At 40.4% G+C, this 10,739-nt stretch overlaps 1 protein-coding gene across 1 annotated transcript; it reads right to left on the bottom strand.

Moving 5' to 3' along the window:
* Positions 1 to 1,017: 1,017 nt before the first annotated feature.
* LOC113755085 lies at positions 1,018 to 2,277 on the bottom strand (the record flags this gene model as incomplete). Its single annotated transcript, XM_027299155.1, has 1 exon — positions 1,018 to 2,277. A coding segment is annotated over one exon (1,260 nt), but the record flags the coding sequence as incomplete, so codon positions are not given.
* Between the last annotated feature and the right edge of the window lie 8,462 nt (positions 2,278 to 10,739).

The following is a 10,739-nucleotide window of genomic DNA, read 5'->3' as shown; positions in this document are numbered from 1 at the left end:
AGAAAAGTTGAGGCTTGAAAGCAAATTTTGACGGGAGATGCGAAATAACCTGAGATTGCATTATTTTGAAGTCATCTCCAATTTTGAACGAAACTGAGGAAAATTTTGCCCCAGTTTGATTGGATTTTCTTCATATTTTGTCTTTTCTTTTCCTCTTTTTTTTCCTTTTTCCCCTTTTCCAAAAACTAAATTTGCCCATAGTGTAGGGTTTTCCCTTTCTTTTGATCCATTTTTCAAAATAAATTTGCCCCAGTGTGGGGTTTGCAATTCTCAGGGGCTGCCAAACGAAAATTATTGTTCTGATAGTTCAAAGGGGATGACGAGGGATAAAAATGTTTTGATTGGGAAAAGAAGATGGCCTAACTTTTGTCTCGTCTCTTGCGTAACTTCTAAAAGAAATTTGCATAATCAAATAAAGAACTTCTTACACATGTTTGAATTGATAGGTTGAGGAAATGTTTGTCCATCCATCTCTGCTAAAATAAGTGCTCCACCTGGTAGCACCTTTTGAACGACAAACGGGCCTTGCCAGTTTGGGGCAAACTTGCCTTTGGCTTCATCTTGCATTGGCAAAATTCGCTTTAGCACTTTGTCCCCTTCTTCAAAGGATCGCCGGTGGACCTTTTTGTTATAAGCACGGGCCATGCGTTTTTGGTAGCATTGGCCATGACATATAGCATTCAGACGCTTTTCATCAACTAGAGCCAATTGTTCATGACGCTACTTTAACCAATCAGCTTCTTCCAACTTGGCTTCCATTAGAATACGCAATGAAGGGATTTCAACTTCAGCAGATAGCACAGCTTCCATTCCATACATGAGTGAATAGGGTGTGGCCCCAGTTGAAGTTCGGATAGAAGTCCGATATGCCATTAGTGCATAAGGAAGCTTTTCATGCCAATCACGGTGCCTTTCAGTCATTTTACGGATGATCTTCTTGAAATTCTTGTTTACGGCCTCCACGGCTCCGTTCATATGTGATCTATAGATGGCAGAGTTACGATGTTTGATTTTGAACTATTCGCACAGCCCGTCCACCATATCATTGTTGAGATTCTTGGCATTGTCTGTAATCAATGTTTCCGGCACCCCAAATCGGCATATGATGTGATCTCTAAAGAAATTCGCCACCACCTTCTTTGTCACGTGCTTGAATGATTCTGCTTCGATCCACTTGGTGAAGTACTCAATTTCCACCAATATAAATCGATGCCCATTTGAAGCAGGAGGGTCAATTGTGCCAATCACATCCATACCCCACATCGAGCAGGGCCATGTGGCAATCATACTGGGCAATTCGGTGGAAGGAGCGTGTATGATGTCGCCATGCACTTGACATTTAATACATCTTCGGACAAAATCTATGCAATCGCGTTCCATTGTAAGCCAAAAATACCCGGTTCTCATGATTTTCTTTGCCAACAAATGTCCATTCATGTGAGGTCTGCAGACACCGCTATGCACCTCTTTCATCATGTATTGAGCTTCATCTTCACCGATGCACCTTAAGAGGTTCAAATCTGAGATCCTTTTGTATAATACCTCTCCATTTAAGAAAAACTTCGAGGCCATTCTGCGCAGGAAACCCTTGTCATTTGCACTAGCTTCTGGAGGGTAAGACCCGATTTTGATGAATTCTTTAACATCATTGTACCAAGGGCTTTTGTCAGATGTTTTGTCTACGACCCAACAATGAGCAGGCTTGTCTTGGAGTTGAATTCGGATAGGCTCGATTTCTAATTCGTCCAAATATTGTATCATAGAAGATAAGGTGGCTAAGGCATCGGCAAATACATTTCGGGCTCGTGGGAGATGTCTGAATTCCAAACTTTGAAGTTGTCTAGCCAATTTGAGCAAATTACAGTGGTATGGTAGAATCTTTGAATCTTTGGTTACCCATTGTTTCAATGTTTGGTGCACGAGTAAATCTGAATCACTGAAGGCTATTAACTTTTTAACTTCCATTTCCAAAGCCATTTTAAGACCAAAAATACATGCTTCATACTCGGCCATGTTGTTTGTGCAAGCAAATTGCAATTTAGCGGCTCCAGGATAATGCTTCCCTTCCGGGGATACAAGAACTGCTCCTATTCCGACTCCAAAAGAATTAGCTGCACCATCGAAAAACAATCTCCATTTAGGGCACCGCTCACTCATATCTTCTACGGCACCAACAAATAAAACCTCCTCATCAAGGAAATAGGTATGGAGCGGTTGATAATCATCGTCCTTTGAATTTTCTGCCAAATGATCGGCTATAGCTTGTCCCTTGACGGCCTTTTGCGAAGTGAAACAATATCAAATTCTGACAGAATTATTTGCCATTTAGCAAGACGTCCAGTTGGCATCGGTTTCTCCAAGAGGTATTTCAAGGGATCAGAGCGGGAGATGAGATAGGTGGTGTGACTTAGCAGGTAGTGCCTTAATTTTTGAGCTGCCCAGGCCAATGCACAACAGCTTTACTCAATAAATGAATAATTAGCCTCATATTGCGTGAATTTCTTGCTAAGATAGTAGATGGCTTGCTCTTTCCTTCCAGAGTCATCGTGCTGCCCTAGAACACACCCTACTACTCCGTCGAGCACAGATAATTACATGATCAAAGGCCGGCCCGGTTTGGGTGGCACTAGAATCGGAGGCTGCAGCAAATAATCTTTAATCTTGTCAAAAGCTTGTTGGCACTCCTCATTCCAATGCAACGACACATTCTTTTTTAACAACTTGAACAGTGGCTCGCACGTCGCGGTTAATTGGGCAATGAATCTCCCAATGAAATTAATCTTCCCCAAAAAACTTTTCACATCTTTCTGCGTCTTTGGCACTGGCATGTCTCGAATTGCCTTGATCTTTACCGGGTCTATCTCTATGCCCTTTTTGCTGACAATGAAGCCTAACAATTTACCAGCTGGTGCTCCAAAGGCGCGCTTTGCAGGATTTAACTTCAAATTGTACTTTCGGAACCTTTCAAACAACTTTCTTAAATAATAGATCTCTAGTTTCTTCAATGGCTGTCACCTTACTCTCCCAATTCTTAGATAAGGCATTCAGAATTTTTCTATTTTTCTCACCTAGAGAATATTGCTTTTCTAGCACTTCTAATTCCTTAATGAGATCATTGAATCTACAATACATCTTATCAACGTTTTCATGAGGTTCCATCTTAAAAGATTCATACTTAGTGACCAGAATCGACTTCTTTTGTTCTCTCACATTCTCACTTCCTTCATGAATTTTTCTAAGTTTATTCCAAATCTCTTTTGCAGATCTACAGCTTTTGACTATAATAGACTCATTTGAATCTAGAGCACTGTATATAACACATTCATAGCTTTGGCATTCAAAGTGAGGTGAGTTCTATCATCATCAGTCAACTCATTTCTAGTTTTTGGTCTTAGTCTATGAGTGACTTCATCAACAATAGAGGTATCATATGGGCTTTCATTGACAATAAACCACAACTCGATATCAATAGATTGTAAAAAGATAATCATCCCTTCCTTCTAACTCACATAATTTGACCCATTGAACATTGGGGGTCTAGTGACGGATTGTCCTTCAAAAAACATGGCATTGTTGGTTGTCATTTTACTCCAAAGCCGATTGAGCTTAATCTCTAGAAGACCAAACTCAGATACCAATTGTAAGGCCCGAAAACAACCTAAGAGGGTGGTGAATTAGGTTGATTAAGAAACTAATCAAGTTATGGGCACTTTTTGCTCAATATGAAATTTACCCTCTTTTCTAAGTGATCACACAATGAATCAATCAATGAATGAACAATATCACTTGAGAGAAGTAGAAGAGATAAGCAATTTAAGGATCACAACATAACAATAAGTAAATAAGAAGGGAAGAATTGCAAACCAATTGACTGCCAAGCTCCTTTTGAACTTGTAGATCAATTCAAACAAGTTTCTTCAAATTGACGAAATACAACCGATCTTGTATATAAAGGAAGGTTCACTTCCTCCTTACCCCAATCTCTACTTGGTCAAGATGGAAAGTGTGACGGCCCTACCTCCCCCTAAGGCGTACCCCAGGGTTCGGCGGGTCGCCTGCCCAGCTCTCGCCGGGACTCAGTCGTTCACTACAGTCCTCAATTAAAATCGGAATAAATCACAAGAATAAATAGGGCAGCGATCCAAACTTAAAGCGGAACTTATATACATTGCCATCCCAAAAGAGAGTATAAAGATCGAATATACAAAGGTTCTCAATCCTTCATACATCCAGCCCGTGCCAAGCACTAGGGCGAGAACCATTACAAAGAATAACAAAAGAAACAAAAGAACTAGACTGGCTAATCTATGCTCTCATTCTGCTCGCCGTCCCCTGTTAAGGAAAACAAAACTAAAGGGGTGAGCTAAAAACTCAGTGAGGTTCCGAACAGATAATCAAACAATCAATTCAATACATTAAACATGGAGTATCAATAATTCAAGAAACATTTACAATGGAAAGCGATAGTAACATTCATTAAAAGGATACGGGCTCACATGGAGCTATTCGTTCGTTCCCCTGACATTTCCCCTTATTCCTCCAATTATTTGAAAATTTCCTTTTTTGAGAAGTAAACCCTCGTGCCTTCGTTCGTTCATTCATCCCCTTCCGGAGGTTGACCGGACTCCACCCATCCGGACGTTGTCCGGACTCCATCCATCCGGACGTAGCCGGATTACAAGGTAATACTCGAGTATACCAAATTCACCCAAGGTCACCATATCGCCCGACCGAGTCCGCTTCTGGCTCGAGTCGATCGGTAACGAAGGGCAGGGCCCAATTCAGCCAAACGGCTTACATTTATGCGCAACTAGCATTTAATCATTAATCATTGAAAATTTCACATTTATTTAGGTCGAGTGCGATAAAGTACACACTCGCCTAGAAAACTCGTTTTAACAATCATTGAAAGCACTTAACACATTATCAATCAATAATAACAAGCCAATAAGTCAAGGAAATATAGCGAACAAGGAACACTCACCTAGTTATGCAAAATAACGTGCAAAATATCCTTCCGGATATTACCCTTAGTCACCAATGAAACCTAAGATTGAACAAGAGAACATATTACAGTTTATCGAGCAAAACATTTAAGGGAAACAAAAAAACCCGACTAATTAGGAGTAAAACGTGTAAAGATGACTTTCAAGTAAGAAGAGGGTTGTTTGGACGCAAGGATAAAAATAACTAGGGTTTCAAAATCAATTACAAAACCAAGCTCAAAAGGCTTATAGAATTCCAACGGAAAAGATTTGACTAACGACAAATCAAAAGACAAATAGATAGGCTAAGAAAATATTCTTTCAGAATCGTAAAGAATCGTTTGTATGACTAAAAGTCACTATATATTCAAGTAGAGGTTATATAACAAGGGTTTTGATGAAAATCATATGGAAAAGGAGGACTCTTAAAACCGTACTTAAAAGTAATTCACATGTGGCCGATAACCCTAACTCATACTTCTATATTTTGGGAAGGAGTAATTAGCATTTGAAGTGTTAACCTAAAGAGGCATCATGTTTTAAAATGTAAAGCTGGTCATGGTATTGGCCAAACAAAAGTACACAAGTTCAAATAGAAACCTAGCCCTCGAGCGAAAATTTGGGCAGCACGCCCTTTGTGTTTACCTAATTTTCCAGCCATTTTGGCTTCATTATGTTTCCTCAGCCAGTCCCAAAGTCATACATATCATAGATTCAGGTAAATAGCCGTTCCATAGGCTCATAACAACATAAGAACAGAAATCAAAGTGATAACAAGTGCGGAAATGTAACCTAGCAAAAGACAGATTTGACGCATGGTTGCGGAAATAACACATCCGAGGTTATGCTTATCGGATTGAGGCGTAACTTATACCGTTTCGAAGCTAAGACACAGGGTTAAAACTTTCATGAAGATCACTTAGTCTAGTTTCCAATACAACCTAGTCAAATCCTCAATTTACAGAACCAAAATCCAACTAGTCGGCTAATTAACCGCACTACACTGGAATGGTCATATCTCAGGTTATCAAGGTCCGATTAAGGTGTTCTTGGAGGCGTTTAAAAGCTAAGTCAGAATAATAAAGCTTTCATGTTTTTTAGAAAGGCTAAATCAGTACAGATCCTAGTGAATAAACGTGATAAACTGGATAAACTGACCAAACGGACTACTGGGAAAAACCTTAAAACAGTGAGGGTAGTTTCATCTTTTCACAAGATACCTAGCTCCGATTGAGCTGAAATTTTGTAGGCACCTATAAAATACCATTTTATACAACTTTCATGTTTTATTCCAAGCCCATTTCGGCCTCTAACATGGTGCAACAAAAACGGGCAGAATAGGGTGAAAATTTCCAGAAATCTGAAATCTTTTGGTTTCAATGATAGTTTTCTTAATTTCTTGCTACACTTGCTACCAAAACCCCCTATATAACCTTGGATACAACATATATCATTCATACATCAAGTATAGGCAGCAAGCCATAAAACCCTAATTCATGTAACAAAAGCGAAAACTACCCAAAACATGATAATAACCGTCATTCATCACAATATTGAGAAGCTAAGCTAATTTAAACAAGATTAAGAGTAAAATTTGGGGAAATCATCATCCTTACCTTGTTTAGTGTCTACCAAGAGCAACCCTAGCTTTCCCCTTCAAAATTTCACCAATAGCTCACTAAATAAACACTCAAGGGTGCCTTTAATCGGTTTAGTTTCTTTGTTTCCTTCCTTGGTTGCTAGATTCAAGAAGAAATGAAGAAGTTTTTCTCTTGTTCTTTCCCTCTCTCTCTCTCGGCTCTTCCGCAGAAAAATGAAGGAGTATGGAGCAATTTGGGGGATAAGAAGGTTGGACAATTGTCTTGGTCAATGGCCCCTAATGGTGTGACACTTGTCACAATCCTTACCAAGTAAAATTTTCTTTTTCTCTCTTGTATTTTCAGCCCTTAATTTCGGTCAAGATTAGCTGGAAATTAGGAGATATTTTGCTCAAATTTTAATGAGCTTGTATGGTAAGAAAGTGGTGGTCAAGTGGTGCGTTCAAACGGTAGTGCGCGGTACCCGTCGGTTCGCGCCGTTTTTCTTAAAAACGCACGTACTAGGATTTTTACTTCCTATTCACTAACCTTATATCATTGCCCCTAATCACATATTATTTTTCACTTAAAAGTCACTTTTAATCACCAAATTTGATCTTTGCTCCGTACCGAAAATTCATCCGGCGGAGAATCGCGAAAACCCTAATTTTGCTCAAATTTTGAAACCAAAGGTGAAACCCTACTTTCTAAGTTTATTTGCACTTCTTGTGGAATGATTGGGTGGTAGGGCTTTAATCAATAATAATTTCCAAATAAAAGAGCATTTTTGAGAAAAATATAAGAAATTTGCGAGTCCTCACACTCTCTCCCCCTTAAGAAATTTCGTCCTCGAAATTTTACCTTCAAAATTTAAAGTACCCAATGGCTTGTACCTTCTTCATCTTCAGAGTCAGAAGATACGAGGTTCTTCATTTTAGTCCCTTCTCCACTTGACGGTCCAGGGTCGGTCTTGGTTGGCTGCTGGGTTCCTTTCTTTTCGTGCACTAAACCCGGGCAATTAGAAATCAGATGCTCGGCGCTCCCACAGCGCAGACATCTCCTCCCCTTTCTCCAACAATCCACTTCAATATGATTGGATTTTCTACAATAACCACAAATTGTCACACCACCCGCTCCACGGCCCCTCTTAGCAAATGGCCTTCCAGCTTTACCCTTTTTCTTTGCATGGAAGATCTTCAGTTGTGGCCTTGAAATTCCTGTCTTTTGAGCTTCCTCTGGATTCCTGTCTTTTGAGCTTCCTCTGGAATCCCCATAGAAGTATTTCTTTGTGCCATTGCTACGGTCTCCTTGGAAATCTCTTCGTATTTCCACTTTAGCTCCATGTTTTGGTGTAAGAGCTCAAGTTTCTCCGAATATTCTTGCTTCCATCGCCCTTCCCAGTACTCGGTTAGCCTCCTTTGAACCTCTATTTCGTCTCGGAGAACCGCGATTTCCTGATACGTATCAACCCAATGTGTCATCTTACGGAGTTACGGAAACTCAGATGCTAGCCTGTCGGGCAAAACAATGGGTCAATTACATTCCTAAGTACAAGTGGCACTCTCGGTCCTTGTCCGGCTATTGTTTCCCTTTTCTTCTCTTGGTTCTTGGCCTCGCTTAGTTCCACGGCCACGACCACGTCCGTGACTCCGTCTTCTTTCCATATTCTAGATATTATATATATATTTTTTTTTCCTCTTTTCTTTTCTCTTCCCCCCCAAAGATACTATAGTAAATAAACATAACAATAGGAAATTGACTAAAGTATCTAAAATTGAGGCTACCAATTACACAAGTAAACATATATGCACATAACACTCCACATATCAAGGAAACAAATAATCAAATATACAAATACGTCTCAAGTCAGGCAGATATTCATATACACAGATACACAACTGACGGCATGTAGCGACAATATACGGGCGAATAAAAAAAAAGGGGTATATCGCCCCATACCCAGTTAGAATAACCCCGTCCGGTCTCTCACGTCACTTACTATCCAAACTAGATACCCATTGACCTCTTGTGCTCATTCTAGCTAGACAAAACCTGTTCATGTTTCCAAAATACAAGTCTCAAGTACCTAGTAGCTTGCATCGCCTCAATTCTGGAGTACTCGGGCACGAGAATCCGAAATAAGATAGTTCACATCTCGAGCTGGCCAGTCCCAAGAGTAAACCATCTACAAATCGAAATTCCTACCCGACATACCTATCTATGGTCCTTAGATACCATGAGAAAGATTGAAGACCTATAACACTTCAGGGTTCCTAGCTTATGCTCGAACGAGCACTTAATCCTTCATACCTATTCCGCACTCAGCCCAAGCTCACTCCGCGCAGAGACCACGCGAAGCAGGCTCTGATACCATCTGTGACGGCCGCACCTCACCCTAAAGCGTACCCCAGGGTTCGGCAGGTCGCCTGCCCAGCTCTCGCCGGGACTCAGTCGTTCACTACAGTCCTCAATTAAAATCGAAATAAATCACAAGAATAAATAGGGCAGCGATCCAAACTTAAAGCGGAACTTATATACATTGCCATCCCAAAAGAGAGTATAAAGATCGAATATACAAAGGTTCTCAATCCTTCATACATCCAGCCCGTGCCAAGCACTAGGGCAAGAACCAATACAAAGAAAAACAAAAGAAACAAAAGAACTAGACTGGCTAATCTATGCTCTCATTCTGCTCGCCGTCCCGTGTTAAGGAAAACAAAACTAAAGGGGTGAGCTAAAAGCTCAGTGAGGTTCCGAACAGATAATCAAACAATCAATTCAATACATTAAACATGGAGTATCAATAATTCAAAAAACATTTACAATGGAAAGCGATAGTAACATTCATTAAAAGGATACGGGCTCACATGGAGCTATTCGTTCGTTCCCCTGACATTTCCCCTTATTCCTCCAATTATTTGAAAATTTTCTTTTTTGAGAAGTAAACCCTCGTGCCTTCGTTCGTTCATTCATCCCCTTCCGGAGGTTGACCGGACTCCACCCATCCGGACGTTGTCCGGACTCCATCCATCCGGACGTAGCCGGATTACAAGGTAATACTCGAGTATACCAAATTCACCCAAGGTCACCATATCGCCCGACCGAGTCCGCTTCTGGCTCGAGTCGATCGGTAACGAAGGGCAGGGCCCAATTCAGCCAAACGGCTTACATTTATGCGCAACTAGCATTTAATCATTAATCATTGAAAATTTCACATTTATTTAGGTCGAGTGCGATAAAGTACACACTCGCCTAGAAAACTCGTTTTAACAATCATTGAAAGCACTTAACACATTATCAATCAATAATAACAAGCCAATAAGTCAAGGAAATATAGCGAACAAGGAACACTCACCTAGTTATGCAAAATAACGTGCAAAATATCCTTCCGGATATTACCCTTAGTCACCAATGAAACCTAAGATTGAACAAGAGAACATATTACAGTTTATCGAGCAAAACATTTAAGGGAAACAAAAAAACCCGACTAATTAGGAGTAAAACGTGTAAAGATGACTTTCAAGTAAGAAGAGGGTTGTTTGGTGTAACAGCCCCACCTTCCCCTAAGGTGAACCAAAGGGGTTAGCGGACTGCCTGCCCAGCTCTCGCCAGGACTACAGATCCGTTTACGTCAATCTAATACGTTCCGGAACTTACCAATGCGCGCAACCAAGTCAAAATGGCAACATGACCCAAAATAAGAAAATGAAATCCGGAGTCAGCCATGATAGTAACCGACCCGTCAGAACCCAACCGAAAGAGCACGCAAACATTCACATCTGAACTTTAGCGATTACAATCCAAAATGACATACAAAAGTTTTCAAAAGTTAATACATATACATGGTTTGCCAAATCAAAAGAGAAAACGCCCCAAAAGTACACTTAGGGTTTTACTACATGAGCTATACAAAAGATATGTTCAACTAGCTCAATTTGGCAGCCATTTGTCAAATCCAGACCAAAAGGGTTTATTTTCCTGTAAGGAAAACAAAAGGAACAGAAAGGGGTGAGCTAGCTCAATGAGGTACCAAACAGATAGCAATAAAATCATGGCATTTCACGTTTAGCAAATCACGTACACATGCCAGATGTAAAGCAAAGGAACCAATGATTCAAATCAGAAGGATACGGGTGGCTCTCAGGAGCCAAATTTTCAGCGCAGTACTTGATCCAAA

Source organism: Coffea eugenioides, unplaced genomic scaffold, assembly GCF_003713205.1.
Source record: "Coffea eugenioides isolate CCC68of unplaced genomic scaffold, Ceug_1.0 ScVebR1_117;HRSCAF=507, whole genome shotgun sequence".
Classification (NCBI taxonomy): Eukaryota; Viridiplantae; Streptophyta; class Magnoliopsida; order Gentianales; family Rubiaceae; genus Coffea; species Coffea eugenioides.
The sequence above is the reverse complement of the archived record's forward strand: the minus strand, read 5'-3'. Positions and strand labels throughout refer to the sequence as shown.